Source organism: Bubalus kerabau, chromosome 13 (genome assembly GCF_029407905.1).
Source record: "Bubalus kerabau isolate K-KA32 ecotype Philippines breed swamp buffalo chromosome 13, PCC_UOA_SB_1v2, whole genome shotgun sequence".
Lineage (NCBI taxonomy): Eukaryota > Metazoa > Chordata > Mammalia > Artiodactyla > Bovidae > Bubalus > Bubalus kerabau.
Window position 1 is genome coordinate 54982240 of NC_073636.1, and position 21986 is coordinate 55004225.

Here is a 21986-nt window from a genome sequence, read left to right on the forward strand (position 1 = left end):
AGAACCATTGGTGAGAGGGTCCCCACAGCAGTGGACACCACTGTAGGAAGAAGGTGAGTCCAGGGCAGCTCATGTGCCTGGGACCAAGCCTTTCTCTGAGCCTGGTCAGCACCTTGGACAGGGCCTGGGGCTGGAGGCCAGCAAGGACCCCAGAAAGAGTTCACAAGGCTGTCACCCTGACTTCCAGACAGGAGGACAGCAGACATGACATAGCAGCAGGCACTGGACCTGCTCATCCTGGCAGGGGAGAGGCAGCAGAGGCCAGGGATGGGGAGGGAGAAGGAGGGGAGAGCAGGCAGCACACAGAAGCTGGCATGCCCATGCAGTCTCATCCGAGACGCTGTGTCCTTGTCACTTCTTCCAAGGGGAACTTGTCCTCCTCTCAAGGAGACCAGCTCCCCACCCCCCATCCTTGGGTGAGCTTTTATGTCCCACAAAGGCCCAGAGTGGACAGGAAATAGTCGGCAGATCCCGTGCTCCACTGGCCTGTGTCTCAGGCTGACTCTGGTCACATCCATCCTCCAATGATCCCCTGCTTCCGTCCTGCACCCGATCCCTGGTGGGTCTGGGCCTGCAGCCCCCTCCGCCAGCAACATGGAGACCCAAGCCGGCTGGTTTGGATTCTGTTGTTTCTCTTGCCTTTAGATGTTCAACAGCATGAATATTCTTATTTTTTATTTAAAACTAATTTGGAGTTCTCACTCTCCAAGGGGCTTCTAATCACCAAAAAGTGCCTACGGCAAGAGCTGATTGACAGGCCAGCGTGGCCACTTCTGAAGAACAAATTGGCCATTGGCAGAGCCACATACAAAGGAGGATGCCCAGGGCTGGTTATTTATGAGCTATTAGGGAGGTGCAGTCAGCATCTGCTTCCCACATGGGCAAAAACACCTGTCAGACATCAGGAGGCCATAAAACACACACATTTAACAGTTACTTTGTTTAAAAAGTCATTAAAATTGAATGTCAGCTAAAACTTAGGAAAACATTTATTCTTCAAACCCCTTTGAATCTTGCTGGTGAGCCAGAGACAGGACTGTCTCTAACTCAACAAAGACACGAGTGTGTAAACAGGCAGGCGAGGCCCCGGAGTGCCCACTCTGACAGAACAGAGTGTGGGAGGAAAGGCACCCACCAGGGCCGCCCAGGCATCCTGCCCACCCCGCACTGACAGCAGACGAGCTGGTCCTCCATCTACAACGAGGCAGCTGCTGGCCCCCCACTCCCATTTGCCCAGAGCTGCCCATTAGGCCAACTCTGGAGACAAGTCCATGATGGGAACCCACTGGACCAGGCCCAGGATGGGGTCCAAGCAGCAGGCAGGACCTGGGGCAGGGGTTAATCCAGGAGTTACAGCAAGGCTGGGCCAGCCCTGAGGGTCTCCTGCCAGAAGGCTGAGACCACGTCCTGCTGCTTCTGAATCACAGAGGGTAGATGCCCAGGACGAGAGCGTAAGTGGATATAGGTCCCAGAGACTGGACTTTATAACTGGTCAATTTTGACATAAATCAAGTAGCCAAGCCGTGTACGTTTTTCACGTAAAAGGATTAACCCTAGGACTTCCCTGGTGGTCCAGTGGCTAAGACTCCTCACTCCCAATGCATGGGACCCAGGTTCGATCCCTGGTCAGGGAACTAGATCCCACAGGCCGCAACCAAGAGTTTGCATGCTGCAACAAAGTTCGAAGATACCGTATGCTGCAACTGAGACTTGGAAGAGCCAAACAAATAAATTAAAATAAATATTTTTTTTAAAAAAGAATTAACCCTGGGAATTCCCTGGTGGCCCAGTGGTTAAGATTCTGCACTTCCACTACAGGGGGTGTGGGTTCAATCCCTGGTTGGGGAACTAAGATCCTACATGCTGCACAAGTGTAGCCAAAAAGAAAGAAAGAATTAACCTTGGTGATTTTCACTTCAGAAAAGGAAGTATGGAAATAGAAATGATAAAAACATGAGTGGTCCCAGGGACAGATGACTGATGAATAGGCAAAGCCCAGCAGTAGGGAGATGGGAGGGGGTGTAGCTCTGGGACCTTCATCACCTGGCTCCTTGGACATGTCCGTGTTCAAATCATCCACTTGGGGCAAAAATACTGGAGGGGGGAGAAGACAGAGAAACCTCCTGAAGTCTCACCAGCCTGTGGGGAGAACTCCGGGAAACTATGGTGCTGAGGGTCTTTAGGACTCCGGACTCTGAGGTGCTGCAGCGCCGCAAGCGTCTCCCACCCCCGAGCCCCAACCTGGCCAAGCTCGTCCTTAGCCAAAGAGAGAAAAAGTGCTGCCTGAACCCAGCTCCACTGTCCCTCAGACAAATGAGGGATGGGCTGCAGGGGGCTGGTCCCCACCTCCTCTGGGAGCAGGACCTTGCTGGGCTGTCACTTACTGATCGCCGTGCCCTGGGGCCTGGAGGGCAGTTCAACCGTGTGGCATCTCCTACTAGTTTAACAGATGGAGAGTCTCAGACGCAGGAGCTGTATGTCCTTCCTGAGCGGGGAGGGTTCTGGGAGCCCCCAGCTTGGGATGCAGGGCCTGCCTGAGCCCAGGGGCCCCTGCAGATGAAGCTGAGGTGGAGATTTGCAGCAGGAGGTCATGGAGGTGGTCTCAGCATCAGTGGTTGGGGCGGGGGCGAGGAGGCGGGGAGCAGGGGAGGAATTGGGGTGCTTTGCTGCTACAACCGAAGTCTCCACCGCCCCATGGGAGCTCTGGAACCTATATCCCTTAGGGTTGTCCCAGCTGAGGCCAAGGGCAGGGCCTCTGTCCCTCCATGCTGGAGAGGGGTCAACCCCAGGAAGGAGACTCAGCTGTGAGCCGCCAGCAACCCCACCCATTCCATAAGGGGGTCTGAGCAGCCCACAGTACCCACTAGGTCTCCAGGCAGCTTCTCCTGGTTCCTATGGCTCTGGGCTCAGGAAAGGTGGAAGTGGGGGAGCCACACTGTTATGAGCTGAACGAGGTCCCCAAAATTCATATGTTGACATCCTGAACCCCCAGGATTTCAGAACGTGAGTGTGTTTGGAAATAAGTCCTTTCCAGGCTGGGGATAACTTTAAACCGAGGTCCCTAGGGTGGCCCTGATCCAATCTGCTTGTCCTGATAAGAGATTAGGACAAAGACATACATGGAGGGACGAGCCCATGAGCACATGGGGCGGGGTAGGGGGGTCGCCATCCACATGCACAAGAGAGGGACCTCTGCTGGAACCTCCACCCCAGACTTCCAGCCTCCAGGCCTGCAAGAGGTCTGCTGTCCCAGTCCCGGGTCTGAGAGCTTGGTCCTGCAGCCCCAGGACACTGCCATCTTCACACCTCCCGGAGAGCTGGGCTGTGCCCTGTGCGTGTGCCTTGTTCTGTTCACAAAATGTGTCCACACGCATCAGAAGAGAACAGAGACTTGGAGCCCACAATGGGGAGGAGGGCTCAGCCAGCTGGCCAGGGGGTCTTCCGTCCTGCCCCAAGGTCTCAGGGCACTGCTTTGAGCCCCCACTTGCAGGACACTGGCCCGCAGGGCTGCGCGGACATCACTCTCTGGGCCCTCCTGCCCGGGACCCCTCCTGGCGCTAACCTGTGACCCCACAGGACCCCACATGGCCACCGCCTCTGGGCTCAGGGAGGAGCAGCCAGGGCCCTTGGCCTCAGAGGGGCTGGAAGGCAGAGGGTCCCGAAGCCGGAGGATGCCGGTCCCCTGAGGCCTGCACCAGCCTTCCGGCCAGTTTCTTTGAAAATTCAGAGCCTCTTTTGTCTTCCAAAGGTCAAAGGGCCAAGCTTGCCTTTAATTAAAATGCACATCCTTTAATTAAAGGCCCCATAACACATGAAGGGCATCCACTGAAATACGACGTGTGACACAGTCATTTCTCTGCTGTTAATTACTAATTAATGAAGCTATTTCAATTAATAGCTTCCCCACCTCGCTCCCCCTTTGACAGGCCCCATGCTGTGTGCGTCCTGCAGTCCTGCAGTCTGAAGAGGCTCCTGCCACCTCGCTGAATATTCATGCCACGGCCTCAATGGCCTTCAATTAAACATGATAAAGCAAATTCCCTAAAAGTGTGTTTCTACGTGCAGCTCAGCTCCCTCTGCTGCGGAGGTGGGTAGTGGCTCCACTGTACACGGGAAAGAACTCGGCCCTGGTCCCCAGAGTTGGGGGTGGCCCAACTGCCCAGGGTGGCCCCCGCACCTCCCACCCAGGGAAAGGTGAGCAAGGGGTCCCCAGGGGCAAGTGGGGACCCACAGGGCCTTGCTGTCCTAGGGCTGAAGGACAAAGCCAAGGAATGGGGGTGGGGAGCCCAGAGGGGTGGGTCTAATTAGCATGCTAATTACAGATATTAAGTGGCTGTTAAAGATCCTGTTTTAAAGAAAAGACAGAAAAGAGTCACTTACTGAAGGGGCACCCTACCTGTGGGGGTAGGGGTGGGGGTGGGGACAGAGGGGTGTGGGGTGGGGCACCTAGTGAGGCCTGTGTGGGGCTTTTGGGGTCTAGGACAGGACCTGGGGGGACTTCAACCGGCCCTGAGCCCTTCAACATCCTGAGCACCGGAGGGACCCCAGCCCCACCTGAGGCCAGACTTCCGTAGTCCCGAATGGGGGGGGACAGTCCCGCCCCTGAGGACACCTGCGCCCTGGGGAGAGGCGAGGGTGGGGGGAACGGACCTCGGGGCCTCTAACCATGAAGTCCTGCTGGCATGTCATCTTCTTATTAGAAGTGGATACAGAAACCCCGTGTGTGCAGGAGCCCTGGCGGCCAGTGGGAGGGACCCAGACTGGGGGAGAGGTGGTGAGAGAGGGCCCCCACCCCCGGAAGTTGCCCCACGTGCGCACTCCCAGGCCCGGCCACTCCTGGGTCCCCCTCCTGCCTCAGGCTCCAGTCTTGTGCATCCTCACTCCTGGAACATCCTTCCAACTTATCCCTTCCTACGGAGCCGAGGGGCCCGAGCGCCGGTGCACTGGTGGCCAACTGGATCCCTCAGCTCCCAACCTGGCGTCCCAGGGAGGAGCCAGGTCGGCTTCTGGGGGGCCGGGACAAAGCCCTGTCGGACGGCGCCCTCTGTCGGCCGGCTGCGGGCAACAACAGCCTGGTCCTCCCAACGCACTTCCTGGCCGCGGGTGGTGCAGGCATAGACACGTGGCAAACGCGCACGCGCGCGCCCCACCTCCCCCACCCCCCGCCCCCTACACCCCGCGCACAAATGCACACTCATGGCCCTGGGCATCCAGAGCCCCTTCTCTCGGGAGTGAAGGTACAGCAGGTTTGGTGTCCAGGGTCTAGTGACCCTGCAGAAGCCTGCCCACTCCCTGCCTGCCCCCCTTTCCCCGCCATTGCACTCAGGGTCAGTGTTGGCTCTGGGATCCTGCCAAGGCCACCCAGGGGTGAGGCCATGTCTGGGCCTCCCTGCACCAGATAACACATGGCCAGGGCCAGGCCTGCCCACCAGCAAATGCTTTCACCTGGAATCCAAGGAGCCCATTCCAGGGCCCAGCATTGGCCTTGGGAAGGGGTGGGGCTGTACCCAGATCCCAGAGGACGCTCAGGACCAGGAACAGCCGTGATGGGAGAAGGCCCAGCTGCTTACAGCAGGCCCAGTGCCCCCACCCCGGTTCCTCCCTCTCCTGTCCCGTGAGGCGGTGACAGTGAGGCCGTGACAGAAGTCCAACCAGACTCAGCATCCAGGAGGCCTGGGATCCCAGTTTACATGAGTGCCCTGGGCCCCCATCCCTCAGGACTCAAGCACAGAAACACCAAATGGGATGGCTGTGTTCCCAGAGGCAGGGCCATCTCTCTCAGTCTCTCCAAGAGTTTACAGTTCGCTGTGGGTTAAAGACAAAGAAGAGAGTGAAAGAAGATGAGATGGTTGGATGGCATCATCAACTCAACAGACATGAGTTTGAGCAAACTCTGGGAGATAGTGAAGGACAGGGGAGCCCAGCGTGCTGCAGCCCATGAGCTTGCAAAGAGTAGCACACAACCGAGTGACTGAACAACCAAAGACAAAGGTGTTATTCTTACTCCTAGGCTTACAGCAGTGAATGCACAGTGGCCAAGAGGTAGAAGCAGCCCGTGTCCCCCTGATGGATGAAGAGATAAACAAGACATGGTCCATCCATACGATGGAATATTACATGGACTTAAAAAGGAAGGCAATCCTGGTACATGATGCAGCACGGATGCACAGTGAGGGCATCATGTTTAGCGAAATGAGCCGTCATGAAAGGACAAGTACTGTAGGACGGGTTCCCAAGAGGGCCTCGAGGGGTCAGCGTCATAGAGACAGAACACAGATGGTGGGCGCCAGGGTCTGGCAAGGAGGGGACAGTTCTTATTTGGGAGGAGAAAGTCATGGCGGAGATGGGGGTGATGCTTGCCCAACAAGGTAACATACAGCGGCACTCATAAACAGCCACAAGCCCATAGCTGTCCTGCATCCCGGGTCCTAAGGAGGGCACCCCACTGTGGGGGAACTTTCTGGGCTGGGCTCCCATCTCAGAACAGCACAGCCTGGAATTCCACCTGAGGGTTCTCGTGAAAAACCCCAGCCAAGCAAACAGAAAGGCCTTCATGGTAAATTCATATTCTTGCTGCATCTCTGTAAACAATCAGGCCAAACCTACAGAGTCCAGACTCACTTTGTAATCGAGAATCTTTCTGATTCTTCCCAATCAAAAGCGGGGGTGGGGGGCTGTCGGGGGAAATCTTTGTTCACATGGAAAATTAGGATTTGTCTGATTCTGGAATCCGCAGAGGACAGCACGGCCAAGTGGCTCTGACACAGATGTGCAGACAGGGTCTGTCTGGGGCGGAGCAAGGAAGGCCCACCTCAGTGGTGTTTGTGCATTCGTGTCAGCACCCACATGGATCAGTGTGTCTGTCTGTTCGTGATGTTTTCCTTGAACAGTTTGTAACGCTTTGCTGGTTTCCTCAAATGAATGAAATAAATCTTTAACATGTGTTTATTCTTTTTATAAATAGAGAGTTAAATGACATAATGGACTTTTTAAATAGTTTAATAGTCATAATTTAAATAAGGCTTTGGTGTGATTTTCCATATTTTCATAGTTTCTTTTTTCTACATATACATCTTGCAGAGTCTATTATTAATCTGTAAGACAACTGGCCCCTCTACTGTAAACAGGGAGGGAGAAAGACAAGGAGGACAGGGGGTTTCACTGGTTCAGGTTGTGTCCTGCCCAGGAGGGGTGCCCACGCACCCTCACGAGGCACTAGGGGAGCAGGTCCATCAGCAGTGCCCAGGGATTCACAGGAGGGGCACCAGGGACAGGTCTTCTGGGGACACTTGGTTATGTCAGGAGGCAGGGCTGGCTGTTGGGACTAGGGGCCTGTCTGGTGGGTGGGGGCCAGGGATACTGCTAAAGACCCTAAAGTGCATAGGACGGCCCCCTCCAGAGCATGATCTGGCCCCCAGTGCCGAAACACAAAGCCAAGCAGGTTCTGGGGGGAGACTCCAGTTGACCGCCCGCCCTGCACCAACATGACCCCAGGGAGGGATGCCCGCAAGGGGCACATATGAGTCTACACAGAATAGACTGTGTCTGTCATGAAGCTACTGCTACTAAAGATACTAATCCACCCACACTGAAGTTTCACTAACTGGAAGAAGGGTGCGACCCCCATGGGCAGGGGAAGCAGGCCACACCCCCCTGGGCTGAGGCTCCCTCCCTTTAGGGCCAGGAGCAAAGGGGCCCCTAAGCAGGGCCAAGTTCCCTGCTGATGGCCCAAGGTCCTCAGGGATGTAGGTCAGGGAGGCTAGAGGTCCTCATGGGCGGGGTTCAGGTCCACCCGCTGGGCCTTCCCAAACACAAGGAAGGTGCACAGCCCCAGGCTGCTGATGGCAGCCACTAGGTTGAACACAGACGTCCAGGAGCCCGTGGTCTCGATGAGGTAGCCGCCCAGGCACACGCCCACTACACCTGTACCGCAAGAGGGGACAGGTTGGTTGGGGGACAGACAGGCCGGCTTGAGGACAGGCTGTCCAGCCCCTGCGAGGACAGTGTGGAGAGAAGCTAGGGCCCTGAGGGCACCAGCCCTGTCATTGCAATCCAGTCCTTAGCCTCTGAGGACCCGCACATGTGCAGGGGCTCCATGTCACCATGGAAGGCAGGTCTATTCTTGCCCTGTGGCTAGCTCCAGGGTCTGAGCTCCCCGCAACTGCTCTAACACTATGGGACCCTCCGAGGGGTACCACGCCCCATCCTGAGGGCTGAGGCAGAGGGTGGGAGGACTCGGAGCAGGGCAGCTTGATACCCGCAGGCAGGGGATCCCAGTCCACCTCTCACCTGCCAAGGCCCCAGCTGTGTTGGCCACACCTGGAATAGGACAGGGAGAATGAGGATTGGTCAGCGGAAGCCCACTGGAACCCTCCTACAGCCCACCTGCCTGAGGATAGGCCCTAGAGGCCCTGAGCAGGAAGGGGCAGCTACTCCCTATTCAAAGAGGGCCTGTGGTCCTTACCAAACAGAAAGCCGGCACAGGAAGGGGCCAGATCCTGGATATTAACGGAAATGCCGCTGCGGGAAAGAGGAGAGAACGAGGGCAAGTGACCACAGGATGGCTGCCAGCCACCACGCCAGCCGTAGCTCTTCTGATCACCTGGATCCCAGAGGCCACCCAGGCCTGCCCACCACACCAGGAGGTCAGCCCCAGATCAGCAGTGGTGATGGCATGGGACCCACTCCCAGGATGAAATAAGACGGGAGGCAAGCTTGCTTGAGCGCACACGCGCTTTGCTGCCCAATAATTTGGAAAACAACATCAAGTTCCAACTCAGAACAATTCAGAGCTGTTTTCCTGATTAAACCCTGAGCTGCAGTGCAGGTTGGGGGACATGAGGCTGGATCCCCACCTTTGGCTCAGAGGGTGCTGCTCAGAGATCAGCATCTCTTCTGCTGGCCCCTCCCCAAACACCACTTCGTTTTCCCAAAAAGCCCGGGTCCTCACCAGCTCCATTCCTCTTCACTTTGTGGCTCACTCGTGGGGGCCGGTCACTGCCCACCCTCCACGTGCACCACGGACCACAGGGCTCCTCCCCTGGACCCAGGACCAGGGAGCCCAGAGGCGGCATGGGGGGCTCTGGAGGATGAGGCGCCCGGCCCTCACCTGTGGTTGAAGGTCTGGAGGCCAATGGAGGCTGACGCGAAGACCACAGAGTTACAAAAGCTCGACGTGTGGCCCAGACACAGGGCAAAAACACTGGACAGGCCGAGGCCCATCACCTGCAGGAGAGACAAGCGGGGACGCGGCGGGAGCCTTGGGCCTTCCTGGGCTGCCCTGAATGAGGGTGGGTGGGGCTCCCTCTCAGATTGGGCCTGCCCGGAGGACACGGAACAAGGCTATACTAACCAGCTGGCCATGCTAGTTGCAGCCAGAGAAGCCCCAGTCGATGAGCGATGGGGCTCAGGGAAGGGCCTCAGTTGGCCAGACCAGTCCCCATAGCTGACCCAGGGAGCCCTCCAGCCGCTGTACCACATTAGCCACCTTCTAGGTCAGGGGCCCCGGGAGCAAAACGGTGAGAGCGGGAGAAAGTCGGGAGAGAGCGGTCTCAGGACCTTCCTACCTGCATGAACTTCCGAACGGTGATGGTCCTGTAACCTGGACAGGGGGAGACCAGAGCGTCCCGCTGGCCATCTGTGCTGCCCCACCCCCGAAGGTATCCAGAGGGGTCCCACCCGGCAGGGCTGCGGGGAGAGGAGGGCCGGGCCAGGCTCGTGGGAGACAGCATGTGTCATCTGAGCCACGTGCACACGTGTATGAGTGTGTATGTGTGTGCACTTAGAGGCCAGGCAAAGCAAGTCCCTCGGTGATTACAAAATGTTTTCTTTGTGTTTCTGCAAATTTCCTACTTTTCCCTCAGTGAATGGGTGGTTCCTTTGGTAACAAGGACAAGACTGACATTTAAGGCCATGTAGGGCAGGGTCGTGGGGAGCCTGCCTGTGAGACGGTCATCCTCGGGGCATGGGTGTATAGGTCTGTAGTCTGACCCCACCAGGGGGACTGTGTCTAGCACCCAGGTGGGAGAATCGACTGCTCCACGGTGACTATGTCCCCTTCATGGGGAACAGGCTAGGGAGGTGGCAGGCTGGAGGCAGCCATTGGCTGTCAGGCCAGGAGCCGGGCACCAAGGCCCCCGGGGCTGGCTCTCTGGACCGGGGACCCACATCATGGCCAGTCCTTAGGGGTGTGGCCTCCTCCTTGCTACAGCGGCACCCAGGAGGGATGCCCCCCTCCCCTCCCCCAGGGCTCACCCTGATTGATGAGATGGTCGGAGAGAAGCCCGCTGAGCAGACTGGCGGGAATGGCCACCAGCCAGGGCACCACGTTGAAGACCCAGCCCTGGAGGGAGGGAGTGGAGGGACCTAAGAGGCGTCCAGAATGGGCACCTGGCCATCCGGAGAGGACAAAGGGGTGGGGTGGCCGCTGCCCATGACCACTGCGCAGTAAGTCTCTCTTCTGCCCACAGGCTAGGCCTCCCAGCCCGGCCTCCCAGCCCCTAATCCATCCCCGACATGGACCGAGCACTACTGGTGCTGTCTCCCCTGTGAGCAGGACCTCCCTCGTGGCTCCCCACAAGGTGGGGGCGGAGCTGGGGATTGCATCCTGCCCAGAGTGTGTGACCCGAAGTTCCTGGTCACCAGACCGGGAGGTCTGGTGGCTGAGCAGCTGGGGTGAAGCCAGCCAGGCTGACTGCAGGACATCTGTGCCCACATCAGGAACCCTGCATACCCCCCAACCCCAGGAAGGACTGTCCACAGTTGGGTGGGCAGACAGGGCAGCAGCTGGGCCTCTCCTGTGTGCACCCAGGCTCTGGCACTGAGCCACACGGTGTCAGAACTGCCAGAGCCTGGATGGAAGGAACCCAGCTCTCTGCACATGCCTTGCGGTGCCCCCCATCCTGTGAGCTGCCTGGTGGCCAACCCACCTTGGAGCTGGGGAAGGTCTCCTTAAAGAAGGTCGGCAGCCAGGAGAGAAGGATGAAGAAGGAGCAGGCCGCAGATAGCTGGGAGATGATGGCTGCCCTGGGGGGTGGGCGCCAGGCTCAGCATCCACACTTGGAGCCCGTCCCCACACCAGGGTGGCCAGGGGCTGAGAGCGGGGAGCCCAGAGTGGAGCTGCCTCCATGCCGGCTGCTCCCCTGCGGTGGTGGATCCAGGCCCCCAAACCCTGTCCCCACAACAGCCCGCTCACCAGACAGAAGTCTTTCGGAAGAGCTGTCTCCAGGGCACCTTGGTGTGTCTGGACACGGGCAGGCCTTGCGCCAGGATGCCCAGGGCCAGGATGAGATCTGAAGGGGGAGGCAGGCCCACGTGAAAGCCATCCAGGTGGGAGGATGGACCTGCTCCCAGAGACCAGATGCTGGGGGAAGCTTGTAGGTCCCTGGCTGTGTGTGGGGGCTGTACACCCTCTCTGCCAGTGCCTGGGCTCGGCAGCACTTGCCTTCGGGGGTGGACATTAGTGCTGACCATCTGTCCCCTGAGCCCTCAAACCTCCCAGGCCCCACTCCTGTCACCGGAGGCTGCCACTTCCCCTGCAGACTGCCTGTGCCGGCCGAGTGGCCCCTGCATGTCCGCATTCATCCAACAGTCCCCAGACTTGACCATAGCCCAGATGAGACTCAGGGAGTAGGCGTCCTCTCTACCTGGAGCATCCTTCTCTGGAGGGCAGAGCCGCAGCCCCGGGTCCCTGGGCCCACCTGCTCTCGGGGTTCAGTGGCCCCTCCCTGGAGGGGATGAGGCACCAGGAGTGCACCAGGCCTCCCAAACTCCCCTGGGAGTGGCACGTACCTCTCTCACTCAGGAGACACCTGTACACGTAACCCACCCACAGCAGGGTGAGCCCACCCGAAAAGTAGAAGACACTCGGCCAGCCGTACCAGTCCAGGAGCAGGGAGCCCACAGCCCCAGTCACCAGCGTCCTGCAAAGACAGCGGGCGTGGCCAGAACCCTCGCTTCACTGGGGCCAAAGCTGCCACTTGGACCCCACCCTGTGTGAGCTGAGTCCCTGGAAAACAGGGCACCCTGTCATCTGTGAGCAGCTGCCCAGGAAGGCAGGGTCCGTGTGGGATGCTAGGGGTGCGAGCTGGCAGAGCATTCTGATGCCATGGGCCAGTGTGGACTCAGGCACAGCCACGCAGCCATGACATGGCACAGGGGCCCTGCTTTGTTCTAGGATCTCCCTACTAGGCCTTCAGTTGGCCCACATTTGCATGTGAATCTTTTTAAAATAAAAAAAGGCAATGAGAAGACAGTGGTGACAAGAATTCGCTGATATAAAACCTCCACGCTGTTTTCAGCTCCTCGTTATCAGAGAGAATGAAATTTCAAAAAGACTTCTAAACGCAGAAACAACCTCCAAACCCAACTGCCTCCCTGTGTCCTGCTGATCCTGTCTCCTGGGGGCCTCCCCGCCACAGGCTGGCCTGTGTGTCCAGGAGCTTCTCCCCACTGCCCCTCGTCTGCCGAGGCTCGACCAGGAGATGGTTAAAGAAGAAAAAAGAAGGAAAATGCTTCCCACCAAGGCCCGTGGAGGCTGTCTTCTGCTTTGAGCCTCCATTCCCCCATCTGAGGGGAGGGGGGTGGGCATGGTCTCTCCCTGTGTCTCCCTTCTACCTGCTCCCACCCAACAGGTCCAGGTCACCCAGTGAGATGGGATTTCAGATGCACTATGAACCTTTCTTGGTGTGACTTGTTTCATATTGCTTCTCTGAAATTCACGTTTCACTGGGCACCCAGGGTTTCCATCTGGGCAGCTCCCAGCACCCCCACAGGCACCCCTGGCCCCTTTGCATTCTTGCCTCGAACTCGGCAGCAGTGAAGTGAGACCCTAAACCCAGGGGTTGTGAAGCCCCATTAGGACAGCAAGACACCCCACGGAGGGTCTGGTGCTCTGGGGGACATGCAGTGGGGAGGGACACAGGATCAGATCAGTCATGACTGGACCACGATGGGTGCCCTCTAAAGCAAACGCAGGCCACCTCCCCATGGGGAAGGCCCCCATCCAGTTCTGTCAGTGCAGAAGGAAGGGAATATAAGTGGGCAAGAGCCCCAAAGCCCACTTCATCTGCCACTGGCCCCAGGGGGACAGAGCAAACACAGTGGTGGTGGCGGGGTGGCTGGGCAGCAAGCGCCTCCAGGAGCAGACTCTCTATGTGTCACTGTCACTGAAGCTGAATCGCCCTGTGGCATTCACACGAGTGGCCTGTCCCCACCAGCCCCAGGCTGGGACTTACCCGAACTGGGAGCCGGCCCCCACGGTGCTGTAGGTGAAAGCTCGCTCACTCTCCCGCACCTTCTGGGACAGCAGGCTGGTCAGCGCAGGGAAGTAAACCCCTGGGGCAGGTGGAGAAGGAAGGGGCCATGTGGAGCTGTGTCCCGAGCCAGCTGGCCCACGAGGCCCACCAGGGCAGCAGGTTGAGGCATGAGAGATGGGCTGGAAGCACCAGGGGCTCTGGGTGATTTTCCAAGCCCAGGTCTCCTTCTTCCTTGCATCACCCCCGGGACAGTGGATGTGGGCTTTTCCTGACACTTGGCTAAGGAGACACTCAGCTGGGGCGGTTGCAGGGGTGCGGAGGGGGCCTACGCCAGCTCTCAAGGCCACAGGGCTTCAGAGTCCTGGCACCGACACGGGTGACCATGCACACACGTGACAAGTGCACACACTAACACACACGGTGCACAAATGTCAGGTGGGACCTGAACGGCCTTGAGGGACCACAGCGCCGGGTCCTGGGTGCAACACTGCCCTGTAGCTAAGGGATACGTCACTGCAGGGAGGTGGGGGGGCAGGGGGCAGCTCGGGGCCTCACTGCACCTTGCATTGCAACTTCCTGTGAAGCTATCATTATTTCAAACTCTAGTTTTGAAAAAAAAACAAAAAAAACTGTACTGGGGGCCTGCAACTCTTGCCTGTTACACTGGGTTTTTCTCCAAAAGCACCCAGGAGAAGCTCAGAGGCTGGGCACTGGGACAGGACATGGCCCCCACCTTCCCTTTGGGACCCAGCACTGCCCACACCACACTGCTGGTCACCCAGGGTGAGAACTGCCCCTGGACCCCTGGTCTTTTCACTGTAACAGGCCACACAGAGAAGTCCTTCCATCTCCGAGGAGGATGGGGAGAAACAGCTGAGCTGACGGCTGCCCAGCCGGGTGCCCAGTGGGCAGTCCCCAGCCAGGTGTCACACAGCTCAGTCCTGCCTCAGCTGCAGGACAGACAGTACTAGCCATGGTCACTGGGGTGAGTTGGAAGAAGCGCAGGTGCTGGACTGCCTGGAGCACGAGGACCACCTGCAGGCTGGGCTGATGAGGCTGATCAGGAAGCAGGTAGAGGCCCAGTCCAGGATGTCTGGGATCCTGGGGGTGTGGGCTGGAAGCAAGCCCACCCCCGGCCCGGGCTCTGGGAAGCGGGAGATATGGTAAGGAAGGAGGTCTATCCTGTCAGATGCCAGGCTGGGGTAGGGCAGGAGCTCGGAAGGTCATCCCACCCCCGGAGGGAGGGCGTGAGACCCTGCCACCAACTACCCCCGCCCCCCGGAGGCCTTTGAGGAGGCCTCTCTCCAGAAGCGTAATGTCCCCAAAACATGAGACGCAGAGGTCTTGGGAATGCTGGCATCCCTCTGCCCGCTGGCCCAGCCAGCATGGGTGTGGCCTCCAACTGGGCACACTCCTGTGGTGGAGTTGACAGCACCACGAGGCAGCCTGGTGGCCACCAGATTCCTGGAGCAGACTTTGTGGCAGGAGGACATGTGACATTAGAACATGCCAGCCAGCCTGTGAAGTGACTCTAGAAAACAGAAAGTGCTTGGGTGCTAAGGCATCAGAGCACAAACACTGGTGCAGGGATGTGAGACAGAGCTGGCTGCGTGCCAGTGGGAATGGTCCTCCGCTGACCACCTGCCCCACCAGGCGCGGCCTCACCAGCAACAGCCTTCGGTGTTAACGCACCCTCTGTGATCTGAGGTAGAGTTTGAGGCATACCATACACAGGCCCCTACACGAGGACACGTATGCTTGCTCAGGAGCACCTGCCTGAACACACGCCCATATATACAGGTACACACGCACACACTCACATGTGCACACAATCCCTTGCTCTGCTGCGCTTGGGCCCCCTACCTTGGAGCAAGCCGGTGAGGATGCGAGAGAAGGTCATGAAGGCCAGGTGGGCGCTGCCAAGGTGCGCAAGCAGTGGAGTGGCCACGGTGATGAAGCCCCAGGCAGAAGCCGAGAGCAGAATGACCTTCTCACCGCCGATCCTGCAAGGGGAACGAGAGGGTGGCCATGAGGAACCGCGCGGCCAGGTTGCCAGGATGGGCCGGACTAGGGGATCCTGCTGAGGAGCGGGCGGGGTCCCCAAGGAGCCAAGCACCCCAAGACAGCTGAGTGCTGGCCCAGCCCACCCCCACTCGGACCTTGGGTCTCCCAGTCCCCACATTCCCTTCCTAGGAGCCCCCTCTCCCAGCCTTGCCTGGGGGGCGGGGATTACCGGTCCCCCAGGTGGCCGCCCACCACCTGAGTCAGGCAGTAGCCCCAGAAGAAGCTGCTGAGTACAACGCCGGCCTCTTTCTTGTTCCAGCCGAAGTCCTGGCTCATGGAGGCGGCGCAGACAGGCATGCTGACGCGGGCACAGTAGAGCAGGCATGTGCCCAGCAGCAGTGTCCCTGTCCATACCTGGCACTCGGGCCTGGGGAGAGAGAGGCTGATGTGAGGGACAGCTCGGCCACCTCTTGAACACCCACCTGTCCATATCTGGTGACTCCTGGGAGGAACAGGCAGATGCTAGAAATGATGCATGAGGTCCCTGAAACAGCGGAGGTGGGAACACACGGTGGCCAGTGAGGGCAGGTTAATAAGCTGCGGTGGGGGAGATCCAGTGCTCCAGGACACGGGTACTCGGTTTCCATGGACCAAGTGTAACCCGTCAAGGGGGCAACGGGCTGTCACGAGGACCCCAGTTGAGGCAGAGAGCGGGTAGGAGCAGTGACCCTGCAAGGCCCCCAGGAAAGCTGGGTCTGCTCAGCAGGGGACCCAGGGGAAAGTGGTGTGAGGTGGCCAGCATGCTGAGGAGGCCAGAGGGCCCTTGGAGGAGCCTGGGCAGCAGGGAGGCAGCCCGAACCTTCTAGGAAGGTTGCCAGACAATATCCACATGGGGACTGTCCTCCAAACTCCTGGCCAGAATTCCTCAATTATCAGTCACCAAATCAGGAGAAGCCAGAGACAGGAGCCCAGGGACTCAGCACCTATGGGACCCTGGTCCAAGGTGGGGTGGGGATAGGCATCCCAGGACATCAGGGGGAAGGGCAGGACCCAAGCAAGTGTGGCTCGGTGGCAGTACTGTCCACGGCAGTCCACGGATAGTGACAAGTAGACACTGATCTGGGATGTGAAAGGAGGACTCTGGTGTGGAGCACAGGGAAGCCTTTACTGGCGTCACGGTGGCTCTGTAAATCTGTGCGTGCATACTAAGTCGCTTTAGTCATGTCCAACTGTTTGAGACCCTACTTTGGGACTGTAACCCTCCAGGCTCCTCTGTCCATGGGATTCTCCAGGCAAGAATACTGGAGTGGGTTGCCAGGCCCTCCACCAGAGGATCTTCCTGATCCAATCTACAACTGCTCTTAAAAATGAGATAGGGGTGGTGGGACTTCTAAATGAGAGAGAGAAGAGCCTCAGTGCCCTTTCTGTGGGGGGAGGCGGGGCACCACGAGTGACTTGTGATGTCTTTGTGCAATGTGGGGACATCCCCTGCAGGGGTCACAGCAGTGGGGAGTTCAGGAGCGGGGAGGCCTTGAGGCAGCCTTGGGGTGCCTTGGGGATACTGCATACACCTGGGCTCACCTGCCTAACTTGGGCAAGGGTTCTCCTGGGGCAGGGGTGAGGTGGGGGGGTCAGGAGAGTGGGGAGGCCTTGAGGCAGCCTTGAGGGGGTGTCTTGGGCATCCTGCTTACACCTGGGCTCACCTGCCTAACTGCGGCAAGGGTTCTCCTAGAGCAGGGGTGAGGTCGGGGGGCGGGGGAGTGAGATGCTGCTCAGGTTGTGGGGAGGAGACAGGGCAGAGGCTTCAAGTCTGCTCCCCCACACCCCCAGGCCTGGCAGAAAGGGGCCAAGGCATCAGTGCTGTAGGGCCTTGGGCAGGCCACTGGGCAGGCAAGGTCGGCAGGAGTGCACGGGCAGTTCTCAGAACAGTTTAGTTCAGTTCAGTCACTCAGTCATGTCCAACTCTTTGCAACCCCATGAACTGCAGCATGCCAGGCCTCCCTGTCCATCACCAACTGCTGGAGTCTACCCAAACCCATGTCCAAGAGAGGGAATTCCCCTGTGGTCCAGTGATCAGGACTCTGGAGTGGGGGGTGGGGGGTGGGAGGTGGGTTTCAATCCCTGGTCGGGAAACTAAGATCCCACAAGGCATGCAGTGGTGTTGCCAAAAAAAAAAAAAAGGAACAGAGGACAGCAGGGACCTCAAACCTGGCAGATGAGCCAGGACCCTGGAGTCTCACCCTGGTGCCCCAAGCCCATTCAAACCTTTGAACCCCTGTCTGGACCTGGCGGGGGCTCCCTTGGCTGCCTCGCTGGGCATTGACCTGAAAACAGCAAGAGGGGCCAAGGGCAGCAGAAGCTTGGGCTCCATCTGTGGACACGGGGGCAGATCCCCTCCCTGTGGCATCCCCCCAGGCTGAGGCCGCCTTGGAGGACAGTCCAGGGTGAGGCCAGGACCGGCCCTGGGAGGGCCAGAGCCCTTGCCTGGACGCCTCCCAGGAGTAAGAGACCTCAGAGGCCCTGAGTGCAACTTTGTGCTCTGAGCCAGTGGGCGTCACGCGCACCAGGAGCCTGGTAAATGGGCACGATGGGCCATGTCCATTATCTCCAGGTCAGGGCCACTGACACCTGGGGCAAATGCAGCCACGTGGGGGGTGGGGGGTGGCGCGGCACGGGCCCAGCCACCGGGCCTCCTGAGCTTCAGTTTCCTCGGTGAAGATGGGCTTGTTCCCCTGACGCTTGTCTCCTTCACAGGTCAGTGACTAGCAAGGTGACTGCCAGCACCCGAAGCCTCAACAAGGAGCCATTGACTGGGGGGGTGGGGCCGGGGGAGCCTTGGCAATGGCATCCACCTCCTCCCAGCATTTCTCCCCCAACCCCATTCCACTCACCCTGGCAACTTGGTGCACTTTCCCACAGGCCGGGAAATGAGATGGGGAGCCTTTCTGTGTCTCAGGCTTGCAGAGGCCCTGGGTGGGGGGAGGCTCAGGGCCACATCATCCAGCTGCTGCCCCCACAGCTGGAGGCTGTGGGGTCCTGCAATCCCACCAGTGGAGACAGACCTCCACTCAAGGGGACTTGAGGGGCATAAGCCCAGCCTGCTTCCCCAGAGGGTTGTGTTTGCCGGTTAGGAGTCTGGGAATTACGGTCCAAAGTGCTGTTAGCTCTGGATGAAGGGAATGGTCTGATGTGATGAGCAACTCTCCCAAGGAGACACTTGGGTGCACTCTGGGCCCCAGCCTGACTAGGGGAGCCCCCCTTTCCCTGGGCCTCAGTTTCCCTGGGTGCACTGGACCACAGATTTCATGCTGCATCTCTGGGTGCCCTGAGGAGGGGCAAGGATGGGGCTCCTGGGCAGCACTCTGTGGCAATTTGCATTTTATATTAGAGCTTCCTATGAGTCCAGTGGGAAAGTGTTCTGTGCTGGAAGGTCCGCCGTTCTGCACTCCCAGGAGCCATCCACTCGACTGGTTGGGGGCAGGTGCCCCCTTGGAAACTGCCTAGTGATCAGGGAGAGGCCATAGTGCCCCCACCTTCCTTCCTGGTTGGCAAAGTGTGACTGGAATGACTCAGAAGTGGGGATAGCAGCACAGTGGCTGACGGGGCATGCCCCTCTAGAGAGGCAAAGCGGGGGCAGAACCCCACAGGGCAGGTTGAGGATTCTCCTGGGGCCTAGTGGCCCCAAATGCTAATTTTCTTTACAGAACCAGACTGTGAGTGGGGTGTCAGGGTAGGACAGGGGAGGGGCATCAGGAAGGCCAAGGAGGCCACAGGAGGCACTGGCTCAGCAACCCCCAGAGGAGCTCAGGGACTGTCTCCTCTGGGGCTCCGACCGTGGAAATGATGCCTCCAGTCCCCACTCTTGCCCCCACTTTCCTAGCCTGGCATGGCAGGCCAGCCGGCAGGAGCGGGCAGAGGACTGGTGAGTGCAGGTCCATGAGCCTCAGAGGTTGGCGCAGGGTGACATCCACAGCCTACAGGTGAGCCCTGCAAACCCAGGCGCAGGGGAGCAGGGCTTCTAACTTCCATGAACAGCCACAGCCGGAAGGTGCCTTTAAAAAGGAAGCTTTGTTCCTTTCTGTGGCCAAAGCTACGAAGGGTCACCTGCATAGATAGGACCGCGCCCCCAGCACACCTGCCCCTCCTTTGGATGCAATTTGCCAGCGCTCCAGGAGCCTGGCTCTGTTTGCTCTCTGGGTGGGAAGTCCAGCTGGAAACTGGGGAAAGCTGGCTGAGACTGGCCTACTCTGGAAGGCTGACAGGGCACCGAGAGGTCAGGAAAGGCATCAGCTTCCAGACCACTGGTTGGCCCTGAGCTTAAGGCGCCAGAATGGGGACCCCCACAGAAGCTGGGAGGCCAGGTGCTATGGGCTTCCTCCTAGGGCCCTGGAGGACCCGCAGCCCTGTCCCTGAGCTGGCAGGCAGTGCCGCTGGCCGGGCAAAGGGACATCCTCCACAGGTGCTGGGGACACAGAACCAGCAAGTCTGCTGGTGCAGGCGACCCAGATGTGGCGACTGATCAGAACGCCAGACCCAGAATCCTGGTCTCCGGCAGGGCTTGCTGGGAACACGTAAGGTCATGACAGGATCAGCCATAAAAAGTCCGAAGACCTTCATCCCCTCACTCTGCCCAGTCCAGAGTCTCGTCCATGCCCCCAACTTTTCTAGAAACTTCTGCTTCCTGCCAAAGGCCCCCATGCCTGAGAAGCACCCATGGTTGAGCAAACACGAGGTCACGTGGACCCTTGATTCAGAAAAGGGAACTGTGCCTGCTGCTGGGGACAGAGGGCAAGGGCCAGAGAGAAGCGGGGCTGAGGCTGCCGGCTGCCCTGTCAGGTATGTCCCAGGAATGGCCCTGCCTCTGGGTGGTCCACACGGCAGTCAGCAGCCGCACAGTCCCCACAACCCTTTGTCACAGTTCTCATCACCTTTATCCACACAGGGTATGCACCACTCCACCCAGCACCCCACTGCCTGCCTGGAGGTGCTCCTTTCTAAACCAGGCAGGGAGGGAAGGAGGTGGTGAAGGCAAAGGCAGACTGTTACAAAGCAACAGGACTCTCTAGAAGCTCCAGCCCTCTGCCCAGCCGCCTGTAGAGCTCCTGTCACTTGGGTTGGCTTCTGGGTCAAGGCTCCTGGGTCAGCTCGAGGGAGGAGGCCTCGCCTAGACAACCAGCAGGGTGGGGAGGGAGCAGGTGAGTGGGAGGCAGGTACACCCAGTGGGCAGCCCTCCTGGGCACCTGGCACCTGGTGAGTGATTTGGGCTCTAGAGCTCCCCTGTCCCTGGGCCCTGTCCCCAGGGAGCCCCTGGCTCCCCAGGTCTTCCTGTGACTGGCTCTGGGAGGCTGGGGAAGGGGAAGGCACAAGGCAGGCCCACAGGATGCAGAAGTGGAGGTGAACCGGCCCTGGAAGCAGGGCCAGCTCAGGGGAGGCAGGGCCTGACGTTCACGACTTGGGGACCTCAGCCCCCCAGAACCGGAGGGGAGCCTCTTGCTTGCTTCTGGTCACTGTGTGAGTCACGCTGCTGGGCGGAGCCCCCAGCCCGGGGCCATGACCTGCCCAAGGTCTCCCTGTACGGTAAACCCCCAGCCCCGGGGGACCTTGTGTGCATCACACAGCTGGCACAGGAAGGCAGGGGTCAGTGTCTGCTGCAGGTTCCAACGTAGCCCCCTGCCCCCAGCCCACTGACTGCGCACCTACAGGCGACCCTCAGGTGGGTGGGCACAGGTGGGGGCTGGGGCCTGTCAACGTGTGTGGTCGTGAGCTGGGAGGCCCTGCCCCCAGCCCTCCCATCCCACCAAGACCCGACCTGGACTGTAGAGAGCAGACCGGGCACTGGGGAACCGGGCCCTGGATGGAAGGGAGGCGGCAGGGAGGTACGTGGCCCCTAGGCGGAGCAAAGGTGCCGCCGGCGGGAGCTGTCTCCACCCAGGACGCCCGCACCCTCCCCTGACCATCCCCCGACGCGCGCGGCCCCACCTGGACCACTGGGTGTCCTCGGCCGCGTCCCTGCGGGTCTCGTCTGGGGGCGGCTGCATCGGGCGTGGACGGCGCGGGCGCAGCGTGTCCGGGGCCGCTCCCGCCCGGCCCAGCCACCGGGCAGCGCCGCCCAAGTCCACGTGTCAGTCCCAGCGGCGCTTCCGTCCGGCGCGCTCCCAGGACTTGTCGCCCCCGGACGGCCACCGCGGGGGGCGGGCGGGCAGGGCGGGGCCCGCAACTCGGTACCCGCCCCACTCACATCCGTCGGGGAGGCCGGGCCTGGCGCTCCCCCGGGCGGGGCAGACCCCTGCGCGCCCCGGGGCCTCCTCGCGGCCGCCGCGGACGTCCGGGACGGACGGCGCGGGCGCTTCCCCTGCAGCCAGCCGGAAGGATGGGGCTCTGGAGGGGCTGAGCCGGCGGTGATCCTGGCGGGCAGCCTGCATGCCGTCCACACATGGGGGGCTCCTCACCTCGCAGGGCTGTGCACACCTCGGGTGAGAGTTGGGGTTGGTCTCACCCACTGGAAGGGGAACAAGACTGGAAGGGAACCAGTTTCAAAATGGGTCTTTGAAGGTGGGCTCTGGCCCCGGGACCCTGGAGCAGCAGGGGGAAGGAAGCCTGGCGATCCAGAGCCCACGGAGGAGACCGTGTTCTGACTCCTGTCAGGTGCCAGGCCCCGCCCTCGGATCCCCGGATCCTCGCTCTTGGGGGGATTCTCATGACTTCAGAAACCTTGACGCCCAGGGG

General features: G+C 59.7%; 1 protein-coding gene across 1 annotated transcript; it reads right to left on the minus strand.

The window, feature by feature from the left end:
• Positions 1 to 7072: 7072 nt before the first annotated feature.
• SLC17A9 (solute carrier family 17 member 9) lies at positions 7073 to 21298 on the minus strand. The gene is made up of 13 exons (XM_055543177.1): positions 21240 to 21298; positions 15490 to 15687; positions 15120 to 15259; positions 13236 to 13335; positions 11791 to 11921; positions 11195 to 11291; positions 10929 to 11025; positions 10255 to 10342; positions 9567 to 9601; positions 9110 to 9225; positions 8465 to 8520; positions 8290 to 8319; positions 7073 to 7923 (listed from the first exon to the last, which is right to left on the minus strand). The coding sequence occupies exons 1-13, from the start codon at positions 21296 to 21298 to the stop codon at positions 7760 to 7762; spliced, it is 1311 nt and encodes a 436-aa protein (XP_055399152.1). The 3' UTR covers positions 7073 to 7759.
• Between the last annotated feature and the right edge of the window lie 688 nt (positions 21299 to 21986).